This window comes from Scylla paramamosain, chromosome 31, assembly GCF_035594125.1.
Source record: "Scylla paramamosain isolate STU-SP2022 chromosome 31, ASM3559412v1, whole genome shotgun sequence".
In the NCBI taxonomy this organism is placed as follows: domain Eukaryota; kingdom Metazoa; phylum Arthropoda; class Malacostraca; order Decapoda; family Portunidae; genus Scylla; species Scylla paramamosain.
This window is the reverse complement of record NC_087181.1, coordinates 18165831-18182160: the sequence shown is the minus strand read 5'-3', so window position 1 is coordinate 18182160 and position 16330 is coordinate 18165831. Positions and strand designations below refer to the sequence as shown.

At 41.9% G+C, this 16330-nt stretch overlaps 1 protein-coding gene across 4 annotated transcripts in view; it reads right to left on the bottom strand.

Moving 5' to 3' along the window:
* Window positions 1-6502: 6502 nt before the first annotated feature.
* LOC135088779 (allatostatin-A receptor-like) overlaps window positions 6503-16330 on the bottom strand; it is a 222861-nt gene continuing 213033 nt past the window's right edge. For all 4 annotated transcript variants that reach the window (XM_063983799.1, XM_063983800.1, XM_063983801.1 and 1 more), the window contains 3 exons: window positions 15688-15885; window positions 14373-14512; window positions 6503-11075 (listed from right to left, as the gene is read on the bottom strand). In XM_063983799.1, coding sequence (XP_063839869.1) covers window positions 10715-11075; window positions 14373-14512; window positions 15688-15885 — 699 coding nt within the window. In that variant the 3' untranslated portion in view covers window positions 6503-10714. The remainder of the gene's footprint in view (window positions 11076-14372; window positions 14513-15687; window positions 15886-16330) is intronic.

Sequence of the window (16330 nt, the reverse complement as noted above, 5' to 3'; positions counted from 1 at the left end):
GTAATGTGGCTTGATGCTTCAAAAGACCCAGGTGCAACTTAGCAACATTTCGTCACCTGGTAGGAAGCGCAGGTGAGAGGTAGGAGGAGGAGGAAGAAGAAGAAGAAGAAGAGGTCAGTCAGTATTGATTATTTTTCTTGTGTTCCTTTTATACATGTATGTGATTTTTTTTTTCCTTCACTGTCTACTTTTTAGGAGAGGGGAGGAAAAAATAGTATATTCTGTCCATCTTTTCCGTGTTTTTTTTTTTTTTTTTTTTTTTTTTTTTTTTTTGTGCCGGGGAGGGCGAGAGGTCTACAATACTCCGATTATTTTCACCACCATCCCCAAACTTTCCTTTTTTCCTTTCATACGTGTTTCCTTTAAGTTCCCTCGCTTTACTCAGCCTTGCCTTGCCTCTGCGTGTTGGGGAAGGCAACGGATATTCTCCACTGCATACTGAATATCACGAAAGGAGAAGAAACACGAGAAAATGGAGATATTTCCGTCATGATGGTCTGGAATCAGTCTGTCCCTCGTGATGTCGAAGCTTTTAAACGTTTATCAATTTCCCGGATTTTCGTCAATCTTTCCATAGCTTTGCGTTTAATAGAAAGTGATTGAATTTTTATACACTATATTAAACTTGATGAAGGGAAAAGCTTCAGGAACTATAGATATTACTACCATAACAGCATTTCATCTTTCCACGTTTATATATTGCTAGCGATGTAATAAACTGTGCATCGCTGTGTAAAAGGGTGCTATTTTACAAGGATATATTAAATTTGAGAAGGCAAAGGTACAGAGAGATGATGATAAAAATAAACTACACTCTCACATTTACCTTTCCCCTTTTTAATAAATCCTTACGGTGCTGCATATTACACGAAGGAAGATTAATATTTTATGAAGCACGTAAGGTTTAGGAAGGGAAGAACAGGTTAACTACTACAATGTAATCTTTTCCACGCTCATCTGTTTCCCCCTTATAGATCTTCCCTACCTTGAGTTATTTTTCATTTCTACATATAACAGGAAAAGATTGATATTTTATGGGGTGTATTAAATTTGCGAAGGGGAAAGATCAGAGGACCTTGTTTCCCGCTTAATCCCTGAAGGCTGAGTGAGGGAGAGATGGAGGAGGAGGAGGAGGAGGAGGAGAAGGTTGCGTGATCTGTAATCTGGCGCAGCGCTTCCTCTTTCAATTTGTGATCAATGGAGGAACGAGCGGCGTGTTCCCTCGAGGCTCTAATGCACTTGACAGTATTTCTTACACTTGACACTTTTTTTCATCAGATATTAGCTCGCTGTCTGCCGCAGTGTTCAGTTACTACGTCTAGCCCAGCGTGTCAACTCGTTAGCTTATTTCTCCTTGCAGGTTCAAATGCAACGTGTCATTTAACTTATAGTATCTCACCTTATCTTGCTTTGTTTTGCTTTGCTTTGCTTTACCTTAATTACTTACCTCTCGTTACCTTATCTTTCATTACCTTGCCTTGCCTTGCCTTGCCTTGCCTCACCCAACCAAGTTTTACCTTATCTGATGTAAAGTACCATAGTTATTCTTGACCTTAATTTGCCTTACGTTATCTTACTTTATCTGAGCTTATCATAATTACTACACTTAATCGAACCTAACATAATCTAACATAATACAAGAAGATTTGAGAACTTGGATTTGGTCGAGTTGAATCTGTCATAGCTTAACGTAACCACTTTTTAACACGTCTTGAATCGAATGCTAAACTCTGAACCTGTATCATCTATTACTGGTAAACTCGCGGGCTCTGGAGCTCAAGGTATTCTAGGAATCAAACGCTCCAATCTTGTATTTTAAACTCCTTTTCCATTTTTTAAAGAAGTCGGGAAATTACTTCTTTAATATTTTTGTGTCCTTGTCCAAAATTCTTCACACTTAAAAAAGAATAAGACATTGACTTTTATGTTTTGTTGCGCCCTTGTCTACACTCCTTCATAGTTATAGAAAATAAACTAAATATAACCTTACCTAATCTAACTTAAGCCAAAAGCTGTACCTGGGAAGCGCTTAGGTACGAATACGTGAGCTCCAGTTCGAATCCTTGCTGGAGCAGTGGGCGTACAGATCACCCAGCTGTCTGTCCCTCCCTCAAGCTAATCAATACTTGGGTACATATGGAAGCTTGAGGAAACCTGGATATCACAGTGGCCTTGCGTCTCGGGGTAAGGGACATCACCCAGCAATCTTGAAGGTCAGTGTGATGAGGATAAGAGGCAACATGAAAAACCTGCAACATGTCCCCCAAACTTAGCCTGAATGTATTGTAAGCGTATGGTCATCTTGGTGGCTTGTTTTGAAAGGCTGCATCACCCCAGTCGCGTTCTCTGCTCGTGTTACTGTGACCAGGATTCATTTCGCTTTTTTACGGCGTGTTTTAGAGGGCATTAGCGCCTCTCGAGGAAAATATTGCATTGCTAAGGGTGGTGTGCGCGTTTTTACCAGGCCTCCCTACGACGATGTTGTGTTAATATTCGTTCAGCTGATCCTTAGTGTATTTTTTCCGTTTTCTTTCACATTTTTTCGCACCATACTTAACAGGTAACTCTCTTCTTCTGTCTCTTTTTTTGTTTTTACAGGAGGAATTTTAAGTACCTAGTGTTGTTTTTAACGGGAAGCTTTTAAAAGTTTTCTGTTTTTGCTGCCGCACCAGTAAGTTGATTCAGTTTTATTTTAGAGCTTCACTTTGTTCACGCCACATGCTGCTGCTGCTGATGATGATGATGATGGTGATGGTGATGGTGATGGTGATGATGATGATGAAGTTAGTGTTCGTTGTGTCTACTTCGTTAACTATGAATAGGAAGAAAACACAGCCATCACTATTATCTTTCTCCTCTTCCTCCTCCTCCTCCTCCTCCTCCTCCTCCTCCTGGTATTTTTTCCCACTTGCTTCTCCTCCTCCTCCTCCCCCTCTTTTTCCTCATCCTCTTCCTCTCATTCATCTCATTTACTCTCCCTCCTTCCTCTTTTAACTCATCCTCTTCCTTTCGTCTCTCCCATTAACTCTTCCTCCTTCTTCTCTTCCCCTTTCTTCCTCATCTTCTTTTCTTTCCACCTGTATGCTCTTCCTCTCTCTTCTCTCCATCTCTCGCATTCTCATCCTTTCATTCCCTCCATTTACTCCTCCTTTTCTTCCTCTTCTTCCTCATCCTCTTGGTACTTGTTCTTCCCATATTCTCATCCTTATTTTCTCCCTCTTCTTTCTCCTTATTTTCCTTTCCCTCCGTGTTAGGTAAAGGAAAAAGTGAATAGGAATAAGATTATCATAAATATATCGTGTCTTTCTTCTCCACCAGGCCAAAGGGAAAGAGAGGGGAAAAGAAGCTAAACAGCAAGAAGAAGAGAGAGGGAACTTTGATCTTGGAAAAGTACAAAGGGGAACTCTGAGTAATAGCGGAAAGAGAGGAAATTTTTCTTATATATATATTTAGCACTTTTTTATTTGTTTGTTTTAGCTATTTTATTTATTTATTTTCTGTTTATTTTTTTCCTTTTATTTGGCGTCAGAAATGGGAATGCATGAGTGTTATTTGTCATGCTTTTTGTTTTTTGCTGTTTTTTTTGTTTGTTTGTTTTTGTTTTGTTTTTTTCTGTTTTCCCTTGACGTCCGTTGTTGGGTTGATTTTTTATTTTATTTTTTTTTCTTATGAGTTGTGAAAATTTTGCGTGTAATATCTTTTTCTTTTTTTTTTCCTTTTTTATGATTTTTTTTTTTATTAAAGGAACCGGATTGGACGTCATCGCCAGCAAGTGACTTCAAGTTTTATGGGAAAGCTTGTAAAAAGTTCGTAATTGGTAATATATACGTTTTTTTTTTCATATATGTACATTGTGTCACGTTTTTTTTTTTCTTTTTTTCTTTTTTTTTTTTTTATTCTGATCCATCGACAATCTGTTAAGTCAAGATATGCTTCCCTGAATATGTTTGTGTTGAAAATTCTTGTCGCTGTTTTGTCCATATTTTTATCATCACACGTTTCATGTATCTATTTTTCCATCTTTATTTTTATATGTTCGTTTACCTTGTATTCCGTAAAATCCTGAGAAAAGAAAAAAATTACATACCCCTCATGCAAAAATTTTCCGCCAATCTTGCGTCTGGTAAACATTTCTGTCACACTGAAGACTTTTTTTCCTTTCTGTATCATAAAATTCTGCCGTCACACATTTTCCCTGGCACGTGGATTGCAGGGCAGGGAGGTGACGAGGAGCCCTGTCCCACCCACAGCCCTGCGTGACCTAATCTGGTGCTCGAACCCTGACACGAACAAGGAAGTGACGGGCGAGCCATGTCCTAGCGTGTAGTTCTCTTCTTATCTGTTAATGGACATCTGAAAAGCCACCTGGGAAAATTGACACACCTAAATTTGAACGTTTGATTTCGTATATTTATTCATTTATTTTATTTAGTTATTTATGTATTTTATTTAGTTTTTTTTTTTTTACGTCACAATAACAACTTTCAATTATCGTCTTGGCCCTTTCTTTGCTTCTCTAGACCATTTCTTCTTTTCTTCTTCTTCTTCTTCTTCTGCTTCTTCTTCTTCTTCTTCTTCTTCTTCTTCTTCTTCTTCTGGTATAGATTATGTCGTTCTTGGCCAGATCTCTTCCATATTTTTTCTTAACAATTTAAAAAAGCAGACCTGTTTATACTAAGAAAAAATAAAAAAAAAGACTGACATGAACGGCGCTGTGAGATCCCATACAGCTGCCATTCTTTCCCAACTAGCGTTAATCTGTATTATCCCCAGTAAGAGTTTATAAAAGTACAATCACGGTCATAAGTTCTGTCCTGCTCCGTTGCCATGATGAGTCCTAACCAGCTCAGGGTCGAGGGTTTCAATATCGGAGCGTCGTGAAGAGAGGAGTGGGAGGTGCCGGCGGGGGGAGGGGCCTGATCTGGTTAAGATTCATTATAGCGACGAAACAGGATACAAATTACGACCGCCTCTGTTCACTGTCATCATTTGCTGTGATTCCTTGAACTTTGAATTGAGGGAAACCAAACACTGTGAGGTGCTTTCTTCAGTGTTTGTATCTATGGAATTCTAGGAAACCCGTCTTGTTTACTTTTGTTTTGCCATAATGTTTAAAGGAGGAGGAGAAGGAGGAGGAGGAGGGCTACGAGAAGGAGGAGGAAAGAAGGGAAGAGAAAAGGAGATGGAAATGGAAAGAAAGGAAGAGAAAGGATAAGAAAGCATATGAGGAACGAGAGGGAGAAGAGGAAGAGGAAGAGGAGGACATGGTAATTACACTAAAGAAGAAAAGAAAACAAATACTTTGAATCCATTTCGCACTAAAAAAACCTTCTGGGTCCGCAGTAATTTAGACAAATTAATTAACCTAGCATTACCTGAAAGACGAGCCAGGTAAATCAATCCTCCTCCTCCTCCTCCTCCTCCTCCTCCTCCTCAGCTGGATCTTTAGGAGCTTGATGAGGCTGAGAAGGAAAGAGAGAGGGAGATGAAAGGAAGAAGACTGGAAGGAAAGGGTGAAGTTATCCCGACCAGAGAATTCCAGCACAGACTCCCCTGGCAGATGTTATTACCGAGTGTTATGTGATCTGCCTGCTGTGTTGTGATGGTTGTTGCGCTCTCTCTCTCTCTCTCTCTCTCTCTCTCTCTCTCTCTCTCTCTCTCTCTCTCTCTCTCTCTCTCTCTCTCTCTCTCTCTCTCTCTCTCTCTCTCTCTCTCTGGTTCACTAGTATTACTGTTCGGAAACTTTTTTTTTTTTTTGCATGATAAGGAATCTAGTTAATAATAAAAAAAATAGAATGAAGGTAAAGAAAACGCTATTAATGTTGCTCCCAACAAGGAAACTACTGGAAGACAATGAAGAAACTGAATATGAGTTTGCCAATTAAGCCTCCGGAAAGGTAACACCGTAAGGATGAGATTAATTAAGTCGTACACGGGAACTGCTTTTACCGAGTCAATCAAAGAGTCATATTAGTAAGATTCATTCCCTGATGTAGTGCTGTGTTGTTCTGATAGTAACTGTTGTAACTGGTACTGTGCTGCAACGGTGTAACTGTTGTAACTGGTACTGTGCTGCAACGGTGTAACTGTTGTAACTGGTACTGTGCTGCAACGGTGGCATGATTTGTTATGTTAGCGACTGATGCAGCGGTGGTGCTTCATTCTGACTTGCCTTGATTGCTGCAAGTAAGGGGGAAGGTAAGATAACGAGGCATTTCAGCTCCTCTGACTCACCTAGGCTGCTGTTTCTGAGAGGATAGGACTGGTGGCGAAGGGAAGGCTCGAACTTGGCAAGAAACACTGACAGAGTGAGAATAAACGAAAAAAGGAGAGAAATTCTTACTTCACAAGTTGGCCGCGACGGAAGTAATGCAGTGTGTCCAGTTTTACTTCCGAGTGTGAAAAAAAAAAGAAAATGAATGGAAATGAAAAAAAGAAATGAAATCCTAAAAAGAGGAAAGGTCACAATGTGCGGAGGCAAATTGAATTGAAACAAAGTCCGTAATGCACATGCAACATTTATTTATTTTTTGACAAGATTAAAATACAAGTCGAAAGCATGTATGTAGACGGAACTGAGGGCGCGGCTTGGTGGCTGTCACGTCAGCTACAGAATGACACGGAACAATCACGGCGAAGAGAGGCTCCTGGCCCGCACTGGACCGCTGTCAAGGTCACTGTTTGTCATCCACTAGGGAGATTGTGAAAATGTTCCAGACAGAGAGCAGCAGGAGGAGGGAGGGAAGAGATAGAGACTACAGGAGGATGCTGAAGGAGGAGGAGCAGGAAAAGGAGGAAGAGGAGCACCAGGACCAGCAGTAACAGCAGCAGCAGCAGCAGTAACAAGAGCAGTACACAGTCAAGGATGAAAAGGGAGAGAAAGACTGAAAATAAAAATTCATAGAAATAATGTAAAAGGTTTTGGAAGTCATAATTAATAAAACAAATAAAAATGAATTAATATAAACGTTGCCAGAGGGAACGTTACTGAATATTCAAATAGATTTACTTGCAAACTAAAAATGGCTGATGTATTTTCATATGTGAATTTACATAGAGGGAAAAAAAGAAGTATTTGACACCAAAATGTATAAAGTAATTTATATGCGCTGTTATGGTAAGCTGAGAGAGAGAGAGAGAGGAGATGAGAGAGAGAGAGAGAGAGAGAGAGAGAGAGAGAGAGAGAGAGAGAGAGAGAGAGAGAGAGAGAGAGGGGGGGGGGGGGGGGGATAAGCAGAAACAAAGGAATAGACAGTCAAACAAAGAAAGAAAGAAACAGACAGACACACAGACAAACAGAAGATTTAAAGAGAGGAGCACACGGGACTGAGAAAAAAAAACAGTTAAAAATATAATGAAAAAGCTAAAAGAAAGATAAAGAGACTGCAGATTAAAGAGAGACAAGAACAAGAATGTGGCGTGAATAAAATGACGAGGTGAAGATGATGAACAAGGAAATTAACGTGGAAAGAGATGCATTAGTGACGTCTGTGTGAAAATTAACCTACATGAGAGAGAGAGAGAGAGAGAGAGAGAGAGAGAGAGAGAGAGAGAGAGAGAGAGAGAGAGAGAGAGAGAGAGAGAGAGAGAGAGAGAGAGAGAGAGAGAGAGAGAGAGAGAGAGAGAGAGAGAGAGAGAGAACAAAGTTTAATAACACTATAGCAAATCGAAGCAAAGTAAATTTATTTTTTCACATAGACGGAAAATAACAAAAAAGCGAGACGGAAAATAACAAGACTTAGCAAATAACAACATTTTCGGACCGTCACGTGACCGAACGAGAAGTCAGTCAGTCACTAATCACCTTAAGGAAAACAAATGTAACTGAATCCCACCTGAACCACGCACAGGTAAACTTTGAAGAAAAAAAGAATAAAAAAAAAAATAAAATAAAGCAAACTCATTACAAACATTAAGAACAAACGTGTATATTTCGTGTTCAGGGCGAGTGTGTATGTTTGTATGTACGTACACTCTGAACACGCCACGCTTGGTCAGGCTAGGTCAGGTCACTCCTTGCACCTTGACCTTAACATTATTACTTCCCATTGGACTTAAAAAATACTTGTGGGTTTTTCTGAAGGCAGGTCAAGCTAGGTCAGGTCAAGTTAGGTCAGGTTATCTATGCTGCCTTTCCAGGATATCAAGGGAAATAAAGGGAGAATAAAATATTTCCTCTAACTCTTTAATATATTTAGGTTCTGCTCTGAAATACTATATCTCTTATAAATTATAGATATATTTGTATTATATATTTATTTAAGCGCAGGAGATGAAGCAATTATCACCTTTACGGTATATTTTGTAAGACCTAAGCAGAGGGTCATGTACAGTGGGACTCTACTCTTCCCGAGGTCCTCATTAGAATTGTCAGCAGTGACTAAGCATATCAGTATTGAGCTCCAACTAACCTAGATATTCTTTTATTATTTCTCCAGTTGCCCCGTGAAAGCTTGAAAGCCTCGGCTGCCTCGGTGGGGCCTGGGAGAGTCACGCACCTCTCCCTTCGTAAAGGTAGCACCACTAATTACGTGTCTTATCAGGTGTTCTTCACTGAAATGAATGAAAAGGATTACTGGAACAACCCACTGTGATCTTTCACCTTCCTTTTGCGAAAAATTACATCTATTCTCGACGAATCTGTCTTCAAAAATAATTTCCTTCTAATTAAGACGTTCGTTCTTCCAGAGACGCGGTATTCCTTGTGCATTTGACTTTTCACACACATAAAATCACCAAAAATCACTTATAACTTGTTTGTGGAAGATACAATTGCCTAGAAAATACTTAGACTCTCACAAAAAGACAAAATGGCAATTGTAGAAAAATATTTCGTTTGCAGAACAATAACAACTATTAAAAAATCTTTTCTCCTCATTTTGTAGTGCAGAGCGTGATGGTTTGCAGTACTTCCCACATCTTCCACATGAAGGCAACTCACTCACACTGAGCTCGGCGCCTCCCGTGACTCACCTCTGAGCAATGACTCACGCCCTGGACTCACGCCACACGCAGGGAATTCAGTCATGGAAAAACACTGTTTCATTTTGCCTTTCTTTCATTAGAATATTTCTTTTCTTCCTCCTGAGTCATTAAAAATCCACATCCCTACTTATTTTTCCTTCTTTCTTTCGTTTTTTCATTCATTTTTTCTCAGTCACTTGTCTCGTCCTCCATTTTGCTTATTCATAAAAATATAACATCTCAACTCGTTTTTTTTCTTCGTCCCACTCTCCCTCTCTCTCATTTACATTCCTATTTTCCTCACCAGTTTCTCCTCCATAACAAAGTAACTAAGTATTTCGTGTCTTTCTCTCCTCTCCCTCTCCTCCTCCTCCTCCTCCATGACCACTCACTCCACGGCTATAAAATACTGCGATCAGTCCTCGTGTCTTATGTACAAGGAGGCGATGAGGTCCTGTCCTTTGGGACCTTGAAGAACAAACCTTAAAGACCTACTAAAAGGACTTAACAATCAGATAAAAGTCCAACACGACGATAAGGGGTGACCGTTGCTATATCACATGACCAGGGGGAGGGGGAGGACCTGGCGGGGGGAAGAGGGCAGGGAGGGCAAAAGGAGAGAGTCCGAAAGGGAGGGGATGCATGGAAAAGCTGATCCTCACTCCATGACAGGAAGAGGGGAGCAGATTTTCAGGCACGGGTCGAGGGGAGGGTGTGTGGGAGACTGAGAGAGCATCAAGGTAAGGTTAACATGCGGGGCTCAATGGCATGATAACTTTACCTCCAATCGTCCCTCCTGCCTTCCCTTCAGTACAGGCGAAGGTCCACGTCTTGAGCATTACGTATTGTGCACGTCCAACACAAATAACAGATAATACAATGATTGTATGATGTATGAGTAAAAGTAGTATCAACAGTATGCCATCCGTGTATGAGTTATCAGTTACCATTCAGTCCCTTCAGCGGCAGCCTTAGGGGTCAGGGGGGGGGGAGGGTGTTTGTTGCGGGGGTCGTGTGTAGGTCCTGTTCGGCAAGTCGCTCAGTTTAAAGGGCCAAGTCGATGTATGGAAAACTCTGCAGGATTCTGTCGTGTACACTCAAGCGTCCATACACGCACACACATACGCACACACGCACACACATACTCACACGCTCGTGCAAGCTCCCATATTCACCAACAAACATCTGCACCTGTCCTTTCTTACCCTTACACGGACACAGACACACATACAGATACACATACGCACACACGCCCATGCACGCACGCACGCACGCGCACACAGTCACGCCGAATCCTTTAACTTATCAATAGAACAAACAAAAAGATCCATAATTGTTTTTCTAGATGTATACGCATTAATAAGACTCGTGTATTTACAAAAATATATATACTTTTTATATACTTGTATTCACACTTCGCTGTCACATCCAGCAGTCACTTCCAAGAGACACCAGTGAATGTAATGGTGTCCGCCTCTTCCCGCCTCGCAAAGCTCTCCTAAAGCTCCAGAGATGAATCCCAAAACATTACCAAAAGGTCTTCACTGGAAACTTAAAAAAAAACAACGCCTTTTAGTCCTGCAAGGGTACTGGGGAAGAATGGGAATGAGGGAGGCGGTGGATGCCGGGGGTGTGGGGGTGAAATGGGGTGGGATGTCTGGTGAGCGGGTGGTGATGGTGGTGGTGGTGGTGGATGAGGTGGTGGTGAGAGGGGCACTTCTACGTGACTCCTCAGACGAGCTGGGAGTCGCTATTCACAGATCACGCTCGAGTTACAGGATGTGTCCCCCAACCCACCCCCGCAGTTTGAGTTCTTGTGCTCCAGAAAGCCAGCCTCCATGTTGTGCCCCGCGGCGGTGTCCTCCCGCGTGGCGCCGTTGGTGAAGGACGTGGTGGTGGTGGTGGAGGTGGTGGTGACGTGCCGCAGGGCGTTGACTGAAGGGCTGAGGTTGTGTGTGCTGCTCATGAACTGCGTCAGGGGCATCGTTTGGGGACTCGGCCGTGGGTTCAGTGGGCGACTTTCCATCGACTTTCCATCTCCGTCCGTGCGTCCGTTCAAGGCCATCATCCTACGCTGTGGGCCGCAGGATATCACCTTTCTGAACGCCTTCCTATGGGGGAGAGGACAAAGTGGGTTTGGAATTGTTACTCGTCTCTCGGAATAATAACTCTTTCCCTCTCTCGGTGGATAAATGGAAAGGACTGTTGCAAATCGCCATTGTGAACGTCTGTCTGTGAGGTGAAAGAAGTGTGTTTAGAAATGCGACTGAATACTTTTGGAAAACATCGTCTCTATGCTTTGTGGATAAAGAGAAAGGAAAGCAGCAAGAGGTTCAAAGAAATGGTGCTAAGGATTTGTGGTTGATCTTGCACTGGCTGGCTAACTGCAGTTTAATTTCCTTCGAAGCGTGAGAGAGAGAGAGAGAGAGAGAGAGAGAGAGAGAGAGAGAGAGAGAGAGAGAGAGAGAGAGAGAGAGAGAGAGAGAGAGAGAGAGAGAGAGAGAGAGAGAGAGAGAGAGAGAGAGAGAGAGAGAGAGAGAGAGAGAGAGAGAGAGAGAGAGAGAGAGAGAGAGCAGTGTTTTGTTAGTGATGTAATATAATCTTTTTGTGCAAATCCATTCTGCTCATTTTTCTTTCCCTGTCTAATCTTCCTGGAAAGTGAAAAAAAGGGAAACAAACAACACAAATTTATATAGAAGATAATTCAAAAGTACTGAGAAACGCTGGGCTCTCTTTGCTGACAGAATATAAATACAATTCAGAATTTCAACAAGACCCGACAATAACAACATTACACACCTGAAAAACGGAATATCATGTTTTAGTCGGTAATTTTTATGCTGCTGTACTTCACGGAAGATACAATTAAACCAGACAACAGGGAAAAGGTCACCGGTATTTCATTTCCCTGAATAGAAAATGTTATGTTGGTCTGTTTGTATTTGCTCCCCCGCCCTCCCCTCTCCTCCTAACAATTCATGTGGCGGAGAGGGAGTATTTTTCTTACTTCCCAGAATGTTTAATGAAGGGACCGAGCCACGCACGAGCCCCAGGCGAAGTGAACGCGTCAGTAATGGAAATGTGGGGTGAGACAAGTGGATGCAGGAACGCTCTAGGCCTGAGTGGATTATACGAGCTGGCCATGGTACATATACGGATGCTTGGTGGCTGAGGGCACTATACTAAGGTGGATTAAGCAGTTTTTGGTGGATGTAGGGATGTTTTTCGCTGCTGGTGAAGATGAGGACAGTTTCTAGGTGGATCAAGAAGCAGTTTTTGGTGGGTGGGTGAAGGGGCGGGGCTTTTAGTGATCACGGGGGAACTTTGGTGGATTAGACGCTCAAAGAGGTCTGGTGGTTCAAGAGATAGTTTTTTTTTTCTTTCTTTTTCATGGGTTATAGGAACATATTTCTTGTTGATTTTTTGTTAAAGCGACACTTTTTTTTTGTATATGTGTGTGTGTGTGTGTGTGTGTGTGTGTGTGTGTGTGTTGGTTGGACTAATAGACTAATTTTAATGGATGTTGGTGAATACTGGGTACTCGATGCAGGTGGATCTAGATGGACTTCTGCATGAGTATTTCCTAAGTGGCTAGACTGACTGCGTGTGGATGGATAAGTGGAAGGTTGTGATAAAGAACAGTGCTTAGATGGATTACACCTTTCTATCAACCGCTTTCAAAAAATTTAGTCGATTTTTGAGGTGGAATAACAAAACAGTCCACATCTTCAAAGGAAACTAGCTCTCTCTCTCTCTCTCTCTCTCTCTCTCTCTCTCTCTCTCTCTCTCTCTCTCTCTCTCTCTCTCTCTCTCTCTCTCTCTCTCTCTCTCTCTCTCTCTCTCTCTCTCTCTCTCTCTCTCTCTCTCTCTCTCTCTCTCTCTCTCTCTCAAGTAGCCCCAGGTGTCTCCGCAGCCTGAGAACAACCTTCACCAGCGCGGTCGTGTAATTAGCTGAGATGGAACGTGTTAGGAAAGGGCAGGGAAATCTTATTAGTGGCCCATAAAAGCCTCCAAACCTAATTCTGCCTCCTGATTCTCCTCCCTAAGCGACGCGGCAATACATTTATGCCATTGACCGTGATGGGGTGGCTCAGCAAGATGGCCAGTGGAGAGGAAGTGCATTGGGGATGTTTATGATAATGTACCAAATAAAATAAAAAAAGTAGATTAATAAGATTAGTGTCAGTGTTCTTGGCTGCTGGCGAATCGGGTTGCTGGGTTTTCAAGAGTGATTTCATGATTCCAGTAGCAGTTTAACAAGAGTCGTGCTTTATTAATGGCAAAACGCTCTTATGACAACGTGGCCATTGGAAATATCTCTGGCTGTTGGCTGCTGGGAGTTGTTGGACTGTCAAGGGTGATTTCTAATAGTAGGCTTAACAAGAACGGTGCTTCAAGAGTTGGGAAAATAGCACCTACGAGGAGGCTACTAATCATATTTGTGGCCAGTGAAAATAATCTTAACTATTGGCTACTGGAAGGTGTTGGATTGCCAATGGTGGTTTCATGATTCTACTGATAGTTTACCAAGCATCCTACATTGTTGATAGGAAAATATACCTCTGAGAACACTAATAATTTCCGTGTCCACTGAAAATTTTCCTTATGAGAGGACAAAACGTTTTAAAAATAAGGATTAAGAACCCTTTTTACCATCCTCCACTAAGTCATAGAGCGTTCAGAACCTGCCTTATGAGAGTTCTAGATATAGATATTACACTGAGATAAGAAAGGAATACTTAAGCAACTACAAGTGTTCTAATCCTTTATGGGCAACTGAGAAATCCCTCGCATCGTATTCATGGGGGGCGGGGTGATGGGAAGTGTTTGTGAGTTGACAGCCGCACCATTTCACCCTCAAGTTTGTTGTTCTTTGTAAATTCCACTCAGGTACTCACAGATCCAACCAACAAAGATTTCTCCGTAAGAATTCCACCCTAAAAAACCTTCCTTTGAGATAGTGAGTTCACAGCTGCACCTTTTTACTCTTAAGTTTGTAGCCCTGTGTAAATGCCACTAAAGTACTAAAGTAGATTCCACAAACAAAGACTCCTTGGGAAATTCATCGGAGAGAACTTCCCTGTGAGACATTTCCTTAGGTTAATGTAAAGTGGCGATAACAAAACACAAAGTAACTTATCATAGGAATTATTTTAAGCAAGAGGAAGGAGAAATCTTGTAGGTGGAACGTTCTATGCGTGAAGTTACCTGAGTGAAAGGAAAGTTACACGCCGTGAACAACTTAATGAATGACAACAGTGTATCTATCATACGGAGAATTATTTTAGAAGGAAGGAAGGAAAAAAATCTTACCAGTGGAACTTTTTACAGGCGAAATTCCATGAGTGTAAGTTACTATATGCCCCCATGAACACCTTAACGCCTGGGAGAAGCACCTGGGCACTCACCTGAAGGGGTCTGAGAGGAAGGCGTACAGTATTGGATTGACACACGAGTTGATGTAAGCGAGAACCTGGGCCGCGATCTGCATAATGATCTTGAGGGTGGTCATCTCGTAAATCCCGAGTGACTTCAACAACAACACCAGCTGAGGGGAGAGAGAAAAGGTGAAGTCAGATTATGACACCCCCTCTTCAAGCTACCCAGGTTTTTAAGAATACTTGTACGTTTATAGGGACAGATTAACAAGATTTCGACATTATTAACAGGAGAAACACTCTTGAGAACCAGGCTAATTATCTCTGTGGCCTTTGAAAATAATCGCAGTGAGGGAGCAAAGCGTTTCAGAATACGAGTCTAGGAGTGAAGGAAATGATTGGGATAAACGAGAGCAGTCGATGTGTCAAAGTAAAGAAGTGAGTCTGGGAAATGAGAGAGATAAAGCTGATTGTGATAGAATTCTAGATTCAAAGAGAGAGTGAGAGAGAGAGAGAGAGAGAGAGAGAGAGAGAGAGAGAGAGAGAGAGAGAGAGAGAGAGAGAGAGAGAGAGAGAGAGAGAGAGAGAGAGAGAGAGAGAGAGAGAGAGAGAGAGAGAGAGAGAGAGAGAGAGAGAGAGAGAGAGAGAGAGAGAGAGAGAGAGAGAGAGGTATTATATAAAATGTCGTGATGGAGATTGGCACTGAAGGTCACGTAGTAAAGATTCAGCATTTTTTTTCTCTTATATTTCGTGTTGGAAGGGAGGCAAAAAAAGAAAAGAAAAAAAGAAAAGAAAAAAAAAACAAGTTACATATCATTCTTTCACGATCCCTGCACCCCCCTCCCTCCCTCTCTCCATCCCTTCTTTCCTCCCACCCTTCCCACATTCACTCCTTCCTTCCTTCCATGTCTTGCTACGTTCCCTCTTTATTCCACTTATTTATTCATCTCTCCCTCATTTCATTCTTGTCTCTTCCTTTGTGTTCCCTTTTCTTCCTTTCCATTCATCTATTCATTCATTCACTCATTTCTCCCGCACATCACTATTTTCCTCTTTATTCTCTCCTTCAGTCTCTCATTTCCTCACTCACTTTTTTTTCTCTCTTCTTTTTTCTTCCCTTTTATCTTTCTATTTCCTTCCATCGTCTCTTCGCTCTTTCAAGTTCTCCCTCCATTATTTTCTCTTCCTCTTCCGGTTTTTCAGCCTTTTTGTCTCTCTCTCTCTCTCTCTCTCTCTCTCTCTCTCTCTCTCTCTCTCTCTCTCTCTCTCTCTCTCTCTCTCTCTCTCTCTCTCTCTCTCTCTCTCTCTCTCTCTCTCTCTCTCTCTCTCTCTCTCTCTCTCTCACCTGGATCGGGAACCAGCACACGATAAACGTCACCACCACAATCACCACCATGCGTGTCACTCTCTTCTTGCCCCGCACACTCTCCGCGCTGCTTTTCCCGCCCGGCACCACGCCATACCACAGGCGGTTCAGGATCATGAGGTACAGCACCACGATCACCGCCAGGGGCACGAAGTACATGGTGGTGATGAAGCCGATCTGGGGAAGGGGAAAAGAAAACGTGTTGAAAATTAGAATGTAACTGGTTAAAAAGGAAAAGTGAGATGAATTTTTTGTTTTGCGGTATATGTTGGTGATGAAATCGATCTATAGGGAGGAGGTGAAAATGTGGGGTAAGGAGAATGTACGTGTTTGTGTTGAGAGTAAAGATAAATTAATAGATAAAAAAGAGAGTTGAGGTGAGTTTTGTTATGAGGTACGTATTGGTAATGAATTCGATCCATAGGGAGGAAGAGGAAACGTGGAGTGAAAGGAAAGCGTCATTGGTGTTGAGAATGAAAAAAAGAAAATAAGTAAAAAACAAATGGATAAAAATAGAAAGAAAAATGCTACACAAATGCAAGTGAAGGGAATTTTTTGACAGCGTTGTATTGGTCATGCAATCGATCTACGGGGGAGGGAAAGACTTTGTAGAATGAAAGGG